Source organism: Ambystoma mexicanum, chromosome 10, assembly GCF_040938575.1.
Source record: "Ambystoma mexicanum isolate Mex_15411 chromosome 10, UKY_AmexF1_1, whole genome shotgun sequence".
In the NCBI taxonomy this organism is placed as follows: Eukaryota; Metazoa; Chordata; class Amphibia; order Caudata; family Ambystomatidae; genus Ambystoma; species Ambystoma mexicanum.
The window spans coordinates 961,873,955-961,892,110 of NC_090932.1; the positions used below are offsets into that span (position 1 = coordinate 961,873,955).

Here is an 18,156-nt window from a genome sequence, read left to right on the forward strand (position 1 = left end):
GCCCTGTACAGGATGTTATTTCAGTTCTTTTTTCTGAAATAACAATATCAAGTCCCAGGATTCAGTGAATCTCCTTTCAGTCTCATTGTCAGGTATAGTAAAGAACTTTAACTCCAAGTTCAAAGATTCTGTGTTTTTCTTTTGGTTGTATTTATTAAATGCAGTTAGGAACATTGGGCCTCATTACGACAATGGAGCATGGCTACCCCCATACCGGGTACCGGGTCCGGGTTCCCTGAATGGGGAAATATCAGGCCATTCCGACCTTGGAGAGCCCAGTATTTCCCCATTCAGGGAACCCGGACCCAGTACAACCCCATTTCCATTTGAGCCCCCATAGATCACAATGGGAATGGGGAGGATGCAAACAACGGGCCCGTTAATGGCGGGCCCGTTGTTTGCATCCTGGTCTGCTCACGGGACCCACTAAGGATGCCTGGTTTTACCAGCGGTTTTACCCGGCATCCTTAGCAGGTCCCATGAGGAGACCTCGTAATGAGGTGGTAGGGGGTTAACAGGGCCAGCATCTCTACTGCCCCGTTAAGCCCCTACCGCCAGGGTCGTAATGAGGCCCATTGTCTTCAAGTATATTCATTGGTTCTCCCATTGGTCTATTTATTAACTGGGCTTTAACTCCAACTCTGGGTATTCATTATGTCTCCTTGTAGTCTCTTTGCCAAACACTACTAGTGCCTGCTTGAGCAACTCTCCAGTCCATCATGCAACCACTCACCATCTGACTTCATCAAGTACCATGCTTCATCAGTTCTAAATATGCCATCACAGTACCACTCTGCTCGAATCTGAGCTGAACTCTCTACTTACCAATAATTTATCACATTTGAGAAACACGCATCTCTACTTCGACGACCATATTCTCTCCCATTCATCCTAATTGTTGTTCCTCTGTTTTTGGTCATTCTATCGTCTAGTTTCTCTGTCCTATCGCTTCCTCCCCAAACCTCCCCTTCCTTTCCACAGACTAAGGCCTGGCGACACCCTGGCAGGGTCTTAATATGCCACTTTTCGGACAAGTACAGGTGCCGTAAAACCACTACATGGTGATGGGGGCAGTATAAATATTGAATAACACAGCATAACATATGGGTGAGGGATGTGGAAATTGGGGTGGGGCTGCTATCTGGGCAGGGAAAATGGCGGCCTCCTACTTCTAAGGAGGCTCGGAAAGGGAGCTTTACCATGAGGTAAAGACCCTGTTCAGAGCCTCCGAATTGGGTGGGTGGCTGTCCCCCACTACACGTGTTCCTCTGGAAGATCCACAAACAATTTCAACCACATGAAAGGCACAGGTGATCACCTGTGACACAACTGTGAAAATACCCCTTGTTGTATGTTTCTATATAGTGTTGTGTACACTGTTTTGTTTAAACACACCCGGACTGAATAGCAGCCTCGGGCAGCACTCACTTGAGCTATCTGTTTCACCAATTATTTGTACTCAAATGTGCTTTTCATTGGGGAACTTGTTCTCCACACCCTTGACGAGGGTGCACAGTTGCACTTCCCTATGTTGTATGAAATCTGTCCATTGTCGCTTTCGTGCTTAGCAAAAGGAGTGTAAAATTTTTAAAAAACTGTTTTTGAGATTGAAATAAATATGTCCAAAAACTGTTTAACTGTCTGAGGATCTCTCATCCTGATTACCTCAGACTCTAGGCCAATTAGAAAATCATATGAACCATCATAATGTCAAATGCATGATCTTTAGGCAAGAAAGATCGCAATTCACCCACCTCCATCATATACCGTAGTATAAGAAGCACCAAGTGGGGCGTGGCTAAGCACCGAACGAGATGGCGGCTTAGTTCCATCGCTCCGCTCCTGAGCCAGAAGATACAAACTCTTTCATGTGGTTGAAATTGTTTGTGGATCTTCCAGAGGAACACGTGTGTTTGGGATAATGAAATACAAGTTAGCATGTGGCTACTTACTTGAATTACCACTACAGAGGTGAGCAACTTCAGGATTGCTGATGAGCGTTGGAAGGCGGCAGCAACAGCAGGATGGGCCGTTGGCTCTGATGTGCTTTCTCTTCAGGGAAGTGTATGCTCCATGCTAACAACACAATCTAAAGGAAAGCTTCCCTCTTCATTACAAAGAGGTGACTTTTATATCGCTGTGTGCTGCTTTGCCTGAATATCCTCCTCAAGTGGTGCTTGCCGGTACCTGGCAGTATTTCTTTTATTCAAATGGCAAGTTTTATTTTCTCTTCACCACTCATATCTCTCCCCCAAGTGGCACCTGCTGGTACCAGCATGTATTACTTTTATCAAAGGATCAAGTGTATTGTTTTTCCTTGAAAATACATATTTCTCAGCACAGTTCTTTCAGCATTATACCCATATATGTCTTCATGTTCGAAGTACCTGTCTATTATATCACCTGAGGTATTTTCAGCTTGTATTATGACATCCACAAAAAGGCCAAAATAAACAGGTATCTCCTACTCCATCTAATACGTTTAAGCACCCCAAAAGTGTTTCCCCACTGCCAAAAGAGGAAATATTGGCGCCAACTCTGCAAACTATCTTAATAGAACTTCTAGCTTTAAAGCCCTTCATGTGTTTGAATCCAGAATGTGTGAAGTTTAGCGAAGAGTAGGTGATGCAGAGGATGCTTCTAATAGAGTGGAGGCATTGAAAACTGCTGCTGTAACCCCTCAGAAGCAGTCTGACAACTTAGAAATAAGGAATCGAAGGAACAACCTTTGTACTGTTGGACTTCCTAAGGGTGTGCAGAGAGATAATCCTATCCTGTTTCTAAATAACCTCTTTCCTAAGCTCCTAGACCTTCCAGCATCACTAGAACTCAACATCCAACAAGCACATTGTGTGGGCCCTCTTAAATCTATACGTAACCCAGGTACCTCTTCCAGAACTCAAATGCTGGCTCTGCTGGATTATTCACATATTCAGGGGATACTAAATAAAGTAAAACAAATCATGCAACTAATATGGGATGGCCAAAGCATATATATCTCTCAAGATGTTTCTAACGCCACTGCTGGAAGTAGGAAAGAGCTTCTCGCTGTTAGACCTGCGCTGAGGCAACTAACCGCAAGATATGGAATAATTCAACCAAGAATTATAGAAGTTACTTTAAAATGCCATACATCTACTTTTGTAAATCCATGAGACCTCAGACATTTGATTCAAACTCATAAGATAGAAGAAATTGCCACTTCGCTTCCTCCCCGCAACAATATGGCTGACATGTAAATGTACATGGTCTCCATTGTTCAATTAAATATGATTTAGCGGAATCCCGGTTCTCCACCTCTGCAGCTCTTCTAGTCAGCATGATTTGGTGTGGCTGTTTCTAGTTAGCCACGTTAAAACTCTTTATTGCAAGTTGTTATGTATTTTACCTTAGTTTTGTGTTGACTCTGTTTGTGTTCCCCCTTTCCTTTTGTTTCCATCTCCGTTTCATGTTCTTCCTCCAGGATAATTTAGGATTATATTTTGCGGTTAGTCCCTTTTGCTGTTCCATTCTAGGCCTTAATACGAATCTCCATGCTTTTTGCATGAGTCAATATGGTTTGAATTTGCTCTCAGCTTTGATGTTATGCCACTGAATATTACTTCATGGAATGTTAGAGGTTTACATAACCCTATTAAGAGACATGAAGTTCTTTCTTATTTAAACAGAACCAATCATCTATTGCTTGAATTCAGGAATCACATCCCTCAGAAGACGAAGCTGCTAAACATTAGAAGTTATGGGTAGGACAGGTCTTTACAGAGTGCAGCATATGGTATGAAGAATGGAATTATCACTCTTATGACAATTTGGGTAGGTGGCTTATCGTCAAAATTTGTATTGACTCAGTTGAATATACAATCCTCAATGTATATTGTCCTATCTCACCAGATCACATCTTTTGGTCCCATTTGAAAGATTATTTGTTTCAAGCTAATTTATGTAACCTAATTATTTTGTGGGGACTGTAATGAAATTATTGACCCCCTTCCTTGATAAGAAGTCAAATGTGCGTTTTCAGAATTCTAAATCACATAAGTAATTTCTGATCGTTATTTCTTAATTGGGCCTTAGCGATACTTGGCGCATAACTCACCCTTCGCGCTCAGAGTTCACCTTTCACTCCAGTCCTCATAACTCTTTTCCAGAATTGAACATGTTATTCTCTCTAAATCCATGTCCAGCCTCATGCTACCTAGCAGTGTAGATCGTATCTCCTTATCAGGCCATGCTCCAGTTCACATTAATATATTTTCATTGATAATAGGACACCTCCATTCCAAATAACTGGGACTGTTACAAGGCTGTACTGAGAGGGCAAATCATGTCATACGTTGCCAAGAAAAAGAAGCAATTGAAACAGGAATCAGAGACTATTTTGAAACAACTAAAAAATCTTGAAAAGCAATACATACAGAATGCTGCTCCAAATATTTTTCATAACATTAAACAATTGAGAATGAAATACAATAAAATGACCTCTGAATACTCATGTGCTTCATTACTCAAATACAAGACTAAAATATATCAATGTTCTAATAAAATGATTAAACCACTTGCTTCTTACCTCAAGATTAAAAAAGGAAGAACAAGGGTAGCTGTTCTGAAGGATACATTAGGTAACAGAAAACTTCTGGATAAAGCCATTATTGATATTTTTTCAAAATGTTCTCAATAGTTATATACATCAAAATCTAAGCAAAATAACTTCAAATCTCAAGACTTCCTGAAACATATTTCTCGTTCCACTTATCTTAAGCCAGATCTCAGTTTGTTAAATAATCCCATTACTCGAAATGAAATATGGTGATTAATGAGCTCAAAAAAGGTAAAGCCTCATGCCCAGATGGCTTTTACATTGATTTCTATGCACACTTTAAAGAACTATTAGTACCCAAGCTGGATGAGCGTTTTACTCACTTTGTCACACATATGCCATCTGAAGGGACTTTTACAGAAGCCATGCGTGTTGTATTCCCTAAGCCTAATAAAGACCCTGAGCTGCCTCAAAAGCTATAGTCTCATTCCCCTAATAAATGATGATTGGCAAATTCTTGCCAAGGTCTTGGCCAATCATCGTCTTCCTTTTTTGCCCAATTTAGTTAAAATGATCAGGTCGGGTATGTTAAGCGTAGTCTGTCCTCTTCTAACATTATGGATATTGTTGATACATCCAAAGACAGTTATGCAGCTGTAGCTCTTCATACTGAAAAATCATTCAAAAGATTGAAGTGGAATTTTATGTTTGATGCACTTAAATGGCATGGCCTTGGTAACCCCTTTCTATCTATGATCAAGATATTATACTTGCATCCCAAATTTTCTATTATTATTAAAGGACAAATGTCAGCATATTTCCCTTTGTTTAGAGGTACTAGGCAAGGCTGTCCCCTCTCTTCTCTATTTTTCATTTTAGCCCTAGAAACTTTTGTGGAAACTATTAGAAAAGACATAACAATACAAGGCATTGGGTCTGGAGATGTACAAATAAAATTAGCTGCTTAATCAGATGAGGTCTTCTTCTTAAAAATCCTAACACCATCTTACATAGGGCCCCATTATGAGTATGGTGGTAAGTGGTAAAATTGGCAGTAACTTTGTCACTGCCAATTTTACCAGTACATTAAATTATAAGGTCGGGCTTGGAGTGGAGGATTTACCTCCAGGAACATCCTGGTGGTAAATTCTGCCACTCTTCTCCGAAAAATCGGCAGAATCAGCAGAATTACCCAATGGAATTACACCATCACTGCCACTTGTAATCCGACGGTAATTCCGCTGGACCAAGTGGCAGTAATGGTATTTTAGCTGGGTGGTATTCCGGCAGATTTACTGCTGCGATAACGCCAAACTCATAAAGAGGCCCATAGTCTTCTGTCATAAAACATTTTTCATTAGCATCTGGTTACAAATTGAACACAGATAAATCTGAAATATTGCGTTTTAATGTCAATTGTTCTAAACAACACATTGACATGTATGGTATGAAGTGGTTCCCAAATGGGATTCAGTATCTCTGTGTGCATATTTCGTCTTCCATAAATGATATTATAAAAGAAAATATGAATGCTGTACTGTATAGAATTTAAGAAATAACAATTGCATGGTGCCCTTTGTTCCTCCCTGTGGCGTTGACTTGAGACCATCAAAATGATTTTCCCATTATCTTGTATACACTGCATACACTGTATATGCTGCCTGTCTCTTTTCCTTCTACATTTTGATTCATGTTTGGCCTAGTTTTTATGGAAAAATGGAAAACATAGAATCCCACTTGGTAAACTTAAAAGATCCATTCATAATAGAGGTGTAGGGTTTCTTGATTTTAGAAATGATCACTCAGCATTTATATTAAAGCAGACTCAGATGTGGTTTGTACCTATACATTATAACATTGCACCAGCATGGTTGCGTTTAGAGAATGATATGATTTTCCCTTTATCACTGGCAGATCGCTATATACTAAAAGTCAAAAATAGATTAATTAGATGTATAAGTACTGTAGTTTCTCAGTGTCTGGGGATGCTGTTGGTACTCTTGTTCAGAGGAGAATTGCCTAGCATTTCAGTGCTGGACTGTCCCAGGGCAGGACAAAGACTGATATGTTTAGGATATTTCTTCTCTGTGAAAGATAGTGAGCTAAAGTCTCTGGGTAAGTCTCTGGCAACCAGGACTAATGTCTGGCAGAGAGACTCCCAGGACCCCCCTTGTTAATTTGCCTATGCAAGTAACTTTGCGTTTCACCCTAAATTACTAGGGGAATCCAGACGTGGACCCCTTGCTCACTATTCTTAGAGAGGCACAGATCCTCCCTACGGATGAGGTCCAACCAGACCGAAACACGTGTCTGGGGATGCTGTTGGTACTCTTGTTCAGAGAAGAATTGCCTAGCATTTCAGTGCTGGACTGTCCCAGGGCAGGACAAAGACTGATATGTTTAGGATATTTCTTCTCTGTGAAAGATAGTGAGCTAAAGACTCTGGGTAAGTCTCTGGCAACCAGGACTAATGTCTGGCAGAGAGACTCCCAGGACCCCCCTTGTTAATTTGCCTATGCAAGTAACTTTGGGTCTCACCCTAAGTTACTAGGGGAATCCAGACGTGGACCCCTTGCTCACTATTCTTAGAGAGGCACAGCTCCTCCCTACGGATGAGGTCCAACCAGACCGAAACACGTGTCTGGGGATGCTGTTGGTACTCTTGTTCAGAGGAGAATTGCCTAGCATTTCAGTGCTGGACTGTCCCAGGGCAGGACAAAGACTGATATGTTTGGGATATTTCTTCTCTGTGAAAGATAGTGAGCTAAAGACTCTGGGTAAGTCTCTCGCAACCAGGACTAATGTCTGGCAGAGAGACTCCCAGGACCCCCCTTGTTAATTTGCCTATGCAGGTAACTTTGGGTCTCACCCTAAGTTACTAGGGGAATCCAGACGTGGACCCCTTGCTCACTATTCTTAGAGAGGCACAGCTCCTCCCTACGGGTGAGGTCCAACCAGACCGAAACACGTGTCTGGGGATGCTGTTGGTACTCTTGTTCAGAGGAGAATTGCCTAGCATTTCAGTGCTGGACTGTCCCAGGGCAGGACAAAGACTGATATGTTTATGATATTTCTTCTCTGTGAAAGATAGTGAGCTAAAGACTCTGGGTAAGTCTCTCGCAACCAGGACTAATGTCTGGCAGAGAGACTCCTAGGACCCCCCTTGATAATTTGCCTAAGGCTATATAATAACATAGCAAATATAACATACACTGGATTTTATTTACGTGCTTGAATAATGCATGCCATGTTTACCCAACCCAATGGTACTCATTTGTTAATTTCAAGAATGAAACGTCTGACCTATAGGTTTTGGCCAGACTCTTAAGAATACTGAGCCGTTCCACCAGTTTTCTCAGGCCCAGCCCGCATGTGTGCAGAATCCAGTGATTCTAGGTTTTGACTATCTGCTGTGCTAAATTTGGCTGAGAACATCTTTCCTTAACTTAGTTCATGATACTGATGTCTGCTGGTGCATGTGTCATTGGGCCTATGGAAACCCTTGTGTAAGCATGAAAGGCAATGCAAGCTTCAAGTGCCTGGTTTCAGAAACACTGGCGTAAGCATGGATGGCAATGTAAGCCTTAGGTGCCTGGTTCAGAAACACTGGTGTAAGCATGAAGGGCAATGTAAGCTTCAAGTGCCTGGTTTCAGATACACTGGCATAAGCATGGAAGGCAATGTAAGCTTCAGGTGCCTGGTTTCGAGAGCAATGTAAACCTCAGGTGCCAGGTTTCAGAAACACTGGTGTAAGCATGGAGGGAAATGTAAACTTCAGTTTCCTGGTATCAGAAACTGTGGCGTAAGCATGGAAGGTAATGCAAGCTTCAGGTGCCTGGTTTCAGAAATAGTGACATAAGCATGGAGGGCAATGTAAGCTTCAGGTGCCTGGTTTCAGAAACACTGGCGTAAGCATGGAAGGCAATGTAAGCTACAGGTGTCTGGTTTCGAGGGCAATGTAAGCTTCAGGTGCCTGGTTTCAGAAACACTGGCAGAAGCATGGAAGGCAATGTAAGCCTCAGGGGCCTGGTTTCAGAAACACTGGCCTAAGCATGGATGGCAATGTAAACTTTAGGTGCCTGCATTCAGAAACACTGGCGTAAGCATCAAAGGCAATGTAAGCTTCATGTGCCTGGTTTCGAGGGCAATGTAAGCTTCATGTGCCTGGTTTCAGAAACACTGGCATACGCATGGAGGGCAATGTAAGCTTCAGGTGCCTGGTTTCAGAAACACTGGTGAAAGCATAGAAGGCAATGTAAGGTTCAGGCACCTGGTTTCAGAAACACTGGCACAAGCATGGAAGGCAATGTAAACCTCAGGTGCCTGGTTTCGGAGGCAATGTAAGCTTCAGGTGCTTGGTTTGAGAAACACCGGTGTAAGCATGGAGGTCAATGAACACTTCGGGTTCCTGGTTTCTGAAACACTGGCATAAGCATGGAAGGCAATGTAAGCTTCAGGTGCCTGGTTTCAGACACTGGAATAAGCATGGATGGCAATGTAAGCTTAAGGTGTCTGGTTTCAGAAACACTGGAGTAAGCATGGATGGCAATGTAAGCTTCAGGAGCCTGGTTTCTGAAACACTGGCATAAGCATGAAAGGCATTCTAAGCTTCAGGTGCCTGGTTTGAGAAACACTGGTGTAAGCATGGAGAGCAATGTAAGCTTCAGGTACCTGGTTTCAGAAACACTCGCATAAGAATGGAAAGCAATGTAAGCTTAAGGTGCCTGGTTTCGAGGGCAATGTAAGCTTCAGGTGCCTGGTTTCAGAAAAACTGGCGTGATCATGGAGGGCAATGTAAACTTCAGTTGCCTGGTGTCAGAAACACAGCCGTAATCATGGAAGGCAATGCAAACTTCAGGTGCCTGGTTTCAGAAACGGTGGTGTGAGCATAGAGGGCAATGTAAGCTTCAGGTGCCAGGTTTCAGAAACAGTGGCATAAGCATGGAAGGCAATGTATGCTTCATGTGTCTGGTTTCAGAAATACTGGCATAAGCATGGAAGGGAATGCAAGCTTCAGGTGCCTGGTTTCGAGGGCAATGTAAGCGTCAGGTGTCTGGTTTCAGAAACACTGGCACGAGCATGGAAGGCAATGTAAGCTTCAGGTGCTCGGTTTGAGGGTAATGTAAGCTTCAGGTGCCTGGTCTCAGAAACTCTGGTGTAAGCATGGAAGGCAATGTCAACTTCGGGTGCATGGTCTTAGAACCAGACCAATCACAAGATCACTATTAAGAAGCATTGCTGCAAAGATGTGTACTGCCTGGAACATATTATTTCATCTGAATACTCCTGCAGCTTTGTTGGCATAGTATTCCAAAGTGTTCCTTGACCTCTATAAGTCTAAGAAATGTCATATATTTAATTTTGAATTCCCTGTTAAATAAAAGGACAGCAAGTAGTGAAGCCTTTTATGTTTTGCCAGGGGGCGCAAATGGGACCAATATGGTATTTGTCACTACCCCTAAATGTTGCTTGATTTCGTAGTACCCGGTGGAGCTGGGGGTACGGATACTTAAATCTCTATATTAACTAGCTGAATTACCCGGCTTCGACCGGGATTTCAATTCTCAGATTTTTAAATCTCTGATCGGTCTCACTTCAGTTTCTTCAGCAGTTTCATTACTTTGTTTTTTAGAAGCACGATGTCTCAGATCAGTAAGTGTTGCTAAAGTTTCTTTAGCAGTTTAATTCCTTCGTTGTTCAGCAGCACTAATTCTCTTCACAGCAAGATGTATTTCAGTTTCTTTAGCAGTTCTGTTGCTTTGTTTTTTAGTCGCACAAATTCTCTGATCAGTAAATCTTGCTTCAGGTTCTTCAGCACTTTCATTGTTCTGTCGCAAAGCGTGTTGAATTCTTTCAGCTTCATAGTCTTGAGATCTTCCTTCTTCAGAATGTTGATCATGTTTCAGCTTCAATGCACGATGATGAGCACTTCTTACAAATGACCTGCAGATGGAGGTGTAACACCACAAAACGTAATGCTAAAAAATAAAGCCGAAAAACAAAAAAGATTAATCATCTCGGGGACGGGATGATCTATCGAGCCAGAAATAGTTGCATTAATTCGGCAATGGAATACAGAATATTCAATAAAAAAATCATGACACCAGACCTCACTGTTCATGAGGAGTTACGTCCCCAGGAACGCCACATACAAACCTACAAACACAACTTTGTTTTATATATCGAGATTTTACATATATTTATTTGAATTATTTATCAATTTATATAACCATTGCTGGTTAAAAGCTGCATGATATCACGTCTTATGAAGTTATTGGCTCAAGAGCCATGTGATGTCACTTCCTGTGATGTCATTGGGTGGAGTAAAATTGCTTGCGATGTCACTTCTGCTACCAGACATGATTAAAGGGAAAAAACACAAGTGAATGTGAGTCTCATCCAGACCTTAAAAAGGCTTAAAAGCAGAGGCACGAGAAGCGCTTAAATGATAGCTCATCACTGGCCAGCGACTTCATGCTCATAATCAGGTCTCCTAGAGCAGAAACAGGCACGAGATCTGTGATAGGTAGCACACTTTTTTAAGAGCCTGGGCTGCACCTTTTACACTCCTAGTTTCCAAGAATCTGATGCTTTATCAGATTTCTGGGATACTTTTCAATTTACAACACTAAATACACTTAGCTGTGTGGATGTTCTCTGTGATTTGGTGGCTCTGGTTTTTCCCTTTTAGCCTTGGTTGACTGAGGGCTCAACCCACCTGTAGGACCAGAGAAGGGGAAAACAGAGACAGCAAGAAAGGGAAGCATAGCATGGAGTGAACATGACTGATAATAAAGAAAGACAACTCCATGAATAGAAGAAAAAGTATTGGCAATGCCGACAGTTTGGGCTTTTGTGTATGGATGGGAAAGACCTAGGACTTATACACAAGCCAAAACTGTTGGCCTTGCTAATACTTGTTTTTAACAGGACTTCAGTGAAGCACACACATAGTGCTTATAATCGAGTGACTTAAGGCAGACCTGGTTAAGACATTCCTATTACAGCAGTAGCTCGTTTACAGCTCCAGTGAAGTCCTTAACTCCAAGAAAACTGCTTTGAAAAAACACTGGCAGGCAATTCCTGTGCAAGCTTGATGGTGAGGCTTGATTAAAGCAAGCTCAAAGAGTTCCGATGAGGAGGTGTTTTGGGTGGGCATGGGCAGGTACTGGGTAGAAATGGTCATAAGGATTATCATGGCGATGGACAGTCAATAGGTGGGCAAATAACCAAATGACACCTAGAAGCTGTGTGTCCCTCCTCATATGCCATTTCTCCCAAGCCGTACTATAAAGCAAAAGTTTCGACTTATAAGTGGTGCAAGCGGCACCCAATAGCTCAAACGAAAAACGAGGGGAGGAAAAAAGTTATGAAATCAGACAAAAGGAAAGATAAATAGCACAGACGGCCATTGGGGGAGAAAGGGTGCCAGAAAAGGAATAACTCCCATATAATATACTGCTTCTGAGCTCTATAATTCTATAAAGGGTCTTGGCCTACCACCTTATGCCTGTGTTTGAGTGATATTGACTGAAGTGGATTTGTATTTTGTCTTTGCATTTCATGGAATTTATAAAGCCCTTTTGCTGAAGCACTGTACATAATTAGCAGTGCGAAATAATGAGTTAACAATGAAGGAAAATACCTAAAGATTACAGCAAGGCAGGGGATCATGTAGTTTCAGATCTGTACGGAAAACAGAAAAGGAAGAAATAGGCTTTAAGGACGCAGGTAAGGAGTTCCAGTGTTTGGGGGCAAGGAGAGAGAAGGAACCGAAGCGAGATGGAGGACAGGGAGCTTAAGGAACAGTGATAAGAAAAATAATTTGAGATGAAGTGCTGATGGTGGTGTACCACTGTGTCCACCCTTTGGGTCCTTACACATAGACTATGTACCAGAAAGATGCGATGAATATTTATTTTCTTAAACCTGTTTAGTTACTGTAGTAATTACAGAAGTTTGAAAGTTGATGTTTGTGAGATGTTGCTACATATTAAGATGTCTTAAGGCAGCACGATGCAGTGAAAGTTAACATGAAAGGGCTTTCCTGCAATGACTGTCCACTATTTAGATTTCAGTTTTTCTGAGCGCCTTTATCATGGTCTCTTTGATAAAAGTGATATTAACTTATACTACTGGGCCGCAGCAAGGCATCATGGGGCAGAGTCACAATTATGCCGTGCTATGTTTAGTGAATTAGCTTGGCTTCTGTGCCCACATCCACAGTATTAAGCAACAAGGCTTTTCTGATAGTGTCTGACTATGAGTGACTTCACTTACCCCTGACTTACTCTAAGTCAGGAGCAAGACTTACTGCAACATCTTTCACCTCTACAGGAGTAAGTCACGGGTAAGTCAGAATTGTTCATAGTATCTTCATTGCGAATCAGCCCGTGTGTGATCACGTGACCATGAACGGGCCAATCACATGCACAGAAAAACTCCAGGCAATTCATGAATATGCGTTAATCCCCAGTTCCAATGAAGGAAAATACCTTACCAAGATGGGCACCATGATTGTAGAAGGCAGGGCTCTATACGGATCCCCTCTTCTATGACCATGGCAGCTGGAAAAAGGGAAGCTGCTGCTGGCTGCGGTGGGTAGCGTTGCTGCCGCAACAGTCCGGTAAGTGGGGTTGGGTGTTGGGATTTAAAAAAAAAATAGTACGGGAGGGAGGGCGGGCGAGGGGAGGACAGATGGCGGCCCATGGCGGCAGAGGCAGCTCGGGTTCTGTGGAACATGGGCAGAGATTACAGGTTTCAGCCAACGATCCACAGAACCTGATTGGCTGCGCCCCCTTCCCCATGTGCTAATAAGCATGATTAGAACGGTCTCTTCTTTCCAGGAGTATCCGTGCAATATGTTTTTTTTCCTAAATTAAACAAGGTTTGAAAGCAAGCTAACTTCCCTCTGGAGAATTTTCTTTAGGAAAGAAAATCTATATTATGCTGTTATTTGTCTACACAGTTGAGAGATGCGTGCTCGAAAAGCAATCTGGCTTGCCTAATGGAGGAAGACCTTGCACTGTTTCCAAGAACGCTTGAACCCTGGGACACAGCAGACCGAGAGGATGTGACTGACCCCTGCAGGGAAGCAACGCAGCAATTATCCAGGATAATCAAGAAGGTACCTGTTGATAAATTGAGCTTAAATCAAGAGCTGTCATGAATGCAAATGATTGTATTATCACCACTGTGTGGAATCATGTCAAGTGTCGTTTGTTCTGTGTTATTATGGAGACTTTCATCAGGGTGTTCTTTACCATCTGAAGCCATAAATAGTATCTTGTGTGTATTCACCAATGAAGTTAAACCATTTAAGGTACATGTGTTACTGGAAAGACATTTAAATAACGGTGGCCCCTGCCACCTGAATACAGTTCATAAACTGCAATGATAATGATTTGTTATTTATATATCACTTTAGCCAAAGAGCTTTAATAGAACATATGTACACACAATTATCCCCTAATCAAAGTTGGTACTCATTTATCAACCTGTGAATGATGACATGCTTAGTTGACTGTGCCGGGATTCGAACCTGTGACCTGCAGATCACACACAAATCACAGCAGTAAGAGCTCAACCCACTGAAGTATCTTACTCGCCAACATACAAAGATTCTTCCAATTTCGCAGTGCTGGCCTTTGAAATTGATATCACTTTTAATAAATAATATTGATAAAAAGAAATCACTTAAGTTTATGACAGGTCGCCCACTTTCTTGCAAATGCACCCCGGGATTGGCCTGTCCCTTCGTCTGTCTCCTCTGTTCTGCTGGAAAATAGGGACAGGGAAAACACAATGCAGATAAGGGGCTTTTATTGCTCTGCCCCTGATGGAAACAACCATGCAAAGCACGAGCAAGTTCATCATTTACAGGTACTTCCCTCCCTGAAACGAATATCTGGAACCTTCTCCCTGCCTCGGGCGCTAATGTTTTTTTTTTTTTTTATGGCATAGTTAAACGCATCTTAGTAGAAAATGCTTTTAGCATTCATATAGGGAGGTACTGGGGCAAGGTGACATTCAAGCCATTCAAGGATTACAGAAGGAATTATTGGTTGGCAATCATGGGATAAAGAGTCTGGTTCTAATTGACAAAGAACTGTGCTTGCATGTTTAAAGTACGGTCAGCGCAAATTGTGTCTGGTTATCGCAACTTGAGCACAAATCGCAATTCACAAAGCATCACACGTGCGGAACACCTAATGTGCGGAACACCTAATTTGCGGAACACCTAATTTGCAACAACATCAGTTTAGACCAGAAATATACCTGATTCACTGACACAAAAAATTAGACGAGGTGTAAGTCCTTGGGAGGAGAAAATGTTAAGGGTGAACAATGTTTATTCTCTAAAGTGAGTGGGGGGGGCAGAATTTACAGAAAACAAACCACTTACAAGGAAAATTAGTAAACTAGTAAATAGTAAAACACCACAGGTGCATATGCGCAAGTGTCTTTTTTCCAAGTGATTTAGGTTTCTCAATTTGCGTGTATAGATGTGTTCCTCATCTCGATTGCTCGAACACTGACATTCTTTTTTTTTTTTTATCGTGCTATAGCCTGTTGCATGGCACCCCTCCTGGGAGCATGGTAGCTCCCAGGATGTTGCAATGGGTGACGTGGCAGCAGCCACGTGACCATCTTAATAAAAGAGACGGGCCGTTTTCGGCTCGGCAGTCAATGCCACCCTGACTCCTGTGTCTACTTGCACCATGCTGGCGCCGCGGAGTGTGCCGTGGGTCCCCCACGTGGCCCGGCCTGAAGAAGGTGCCCCTGCTGGGCAACATCTTCTATATTGAGGTATACTGACGTGTGAGCACAGCGATTGTGTTGCCCCAGCCTGGGTGCCCCCAGGACTGCGGCTGATGGACGTGTGGCTCTGGTGCCCCAGAGCCCAGGAGGCCGCAGGAGAACCTGCGGTTCGCAAAGAGCAGAATGGCTCTTCTGGTGATCCGGACAATAGAGGGTGCCCCCTCTGGTTCTCACCCCTGCATGAGTGCAGATCCGGTGGGGGCCTGGTGATCCAGGCCCCCCAACAATGGCGACGAGGATCGCCCGGACCCGCGGGTGTCTGGCGGGCACCTGGACGACCATCTGGGCGTGGAGCTTGTGGGTGGCCCAGGGCCCCATATCCTGTTGGTGCGGGCCACCTGGTGCCCACATGATGGTGCGCGGCGTTGGCCGCGAAGGAGCAGAGCGGTGGAGTCAGCTGCGAATGGGGGCCGCCGAACAGCTGAGGTGGCCCTGAACCACAAGCGGCGTCGGCCGCGGCACTAAGGCAGTGCTGGGGTCGCCAAACAGCTGAGGCGGCCCCGGGAAGCTGGATCTGCGCCACTCCCCCCGGCGGAGAAGGAACATGCTGGTGGCTGCCATGCAGTGAGGAGGCACTGCCCCTCGGCAAGCTGTGAAAAGGAAGAGTGGCGATGTGCGCCGCAAGAAAAAAAAAGGGGCGGGCCCAACTCCAACCGGGCCCGCAAGGAACAAAATGAAGGCGAGCTGTCTACCCTTTCCCCCGCGGAAGAAGGAAAAGGTTGGCGGCTGCCCGCAATGAGGAGACGCTTCCCCCTTTCCTCCCCCACCAGAGCCGCAACAAGATGCACAGCGACTCCCAGCCTCAACATGAAGAATGAGGGTCGGACCCCGCGATGGGGAAGGAAGGTGCAACCCCCCCACAAGAAGGGAGGAAGCTGCTTTGGCTGCAACAAAGAGGTGAGCTGCCTGCCCCTCGCGGGGGGAGAGGTTGAAGAGCAACATATGCCCGCGGCAGCCCATCAAGAACCTGGGCTTGCCGCGGCAGAACAAAATGAAAATCAGAAGGTAACTGAGGCCCGCGGCAGCCCAAGAAAGCAGGTGGCGTGCCCCAAGAAGACCTGGGCCACAATGAACAGCCTGGGTGGCCTCGGCATTGAGGTTAAAAGGGGTGTGGCTGCAATTCTGTGTGGCCAGCAGCGTTCCGACCATCTGTGGACATAGGGCCCTGAGGGGAGTCACGGTTCCTCAGCAACGCAGAGGGCCTATAGGTAACCAGCCCATCCCATCGAGGAGGGGGAGGGCAATAAGAACGCTGCTCCCCGCACTGCATCCTCCGTTTTTCACCATGAGGGGGTGCTGCCAGCGTCAAGTGGAGGGGCGGAAGGATGACCAACCTGGCTTGCGAAGCAAAGCAGTAGCCAGTTAGAGGAGCCGTGAACTGCAGGCAGCCTGGGGTGCCCTGAAGAAGGAAGGAATAGTGCCCTGCGGCCTCGCAGCAACATGGCAGAGGGCCATGTTGATGGCGCTGCCCACAAGGCGCATCAATTCGGAGACACTAGAGGATGAACCACAGGCCCATCAGTGTCATCCTCGCAGAGTTTCTCTCTGGCACCCGGAGGACCCAGGCAGGATTGCGGCTCCGTAAGGAGTGCTCGTGCGCCCTCAGTGTCACCGAACTCTCTGAACCAAGCCAGGTGTCGTAATTGGCCTGGACACCATAACTTGTGTCACCTTGTCAGCAGCCCCGAGGTGGAAGGGGAAGTGAAAGCAGCGGGTTCTGTCATCCTGCCGCCAGCGCCCTGCACCGCTGAGCCCGCCCCATCGCAGAACGAGGCCCCTGGTGCTTCCAGATGCAGGGGTGCCCCCGACCCCCGATGTAAGTGGAACTGGCCGATGTGGCCCCTGGGCCCCCCCGAGGTGCGGGTGTGCCGGCCATTGGACTCTGACACCTGCCCACGAGGGAGAAGAAGTGGAACAAACAGGCCTGCTGTCAAGGTGCCAGTAGCTCATCAAAGGCGCCCCCAGACTATGGACTTGGCCAATGGGGCCCCTGGGCCTCCCCAGGTGTGGCTTTGCCGGCTTTGTTGTGGCTTTGATGTGCCCTTCCGAAATGAACATTGGCGAGCGCACAGGATGGTTTCCTGCAACTCCACGATGGCGGAAGATGGACATCATCACTGACATCCCCACGAAGACTCGGAACCGGCAGACACGGACCTGCTAAATATGGCCTGGCTGGCGGGGCAATGTGATGTCAGGCACACCCGCACATGCGGAATGCTTCATGTGGTGCCAGTGGCCCTCACTGGTGTTCTTGTGATAGTTGAACCACTCACCCGGGTTAATAAAGGGTCTGAAAACTAGTAGAGTGGTGATAGTAGCATTAGTGTTGGAGTTTTGGGTTTTGTTTTGTTGTTATGAAAAAGGAGGAGTGTTGCATGGCACCCCTCCTGGGAGCATGGTAGCTCCCAGGATGTTGTAATGGGTCACTTGGCAGTAGCTATGTGACCAACTTAATAAAAGAGACGGGCTGTTTGCGGCTCGGCAGTCGATGCCACTCTGACTGCTGTGTCTACCTGCACCAAGTTGGTGCCGCGCAGCGTGCCGTGGGCCCACCACATGGCCCGGCCTGAAGATGGTGCCCCTGCTGGGCAACATCGTCTATATTGAGGTATACTGCCGTGTGAGCACGGCGATTGTGTTGCCCCGACCTGGGTGCCCCCAGGACCGGGGCTGATGGACCTGTGGCGCCAGTGTCCCGGAGCTCAGGAGGCCGCAGGGTGCTCCCTGCGGTTCGCAGAGAGCAGAATGGCTCGTCCAGTGATCCGGACAATAGAGGGTGCCCCCTCTGGTTCTCA

At 45.2% G+C, this 18,156-nt stretch overlaps 1 protein-coding gene across 3 annotated transcripts in view; it reads left to right on the plus strand.

Moving 5' to 3' along the window:
• Positions 1-18,156, plus strand: part of TNFSF10 (TNF superfamily member 10) — a 211,492-nt gene that overhangs the window by 97,047 nt on the left and 96,289 nt on the right. For all 3 annotated transcript variants that reach the window (XM_069618735.1, XM_069618736.1, XM_069618734.1), the window contains exon 2: positions 13,506-13,664. In XM_069618735.1, the coding sequence (XP_069474836.1) occupies positions 13,506-13,664 (159 nt within the window). The remainder of the gene's footprint in view (positions 1-13,505; positions 13,665-18,156) is intronic.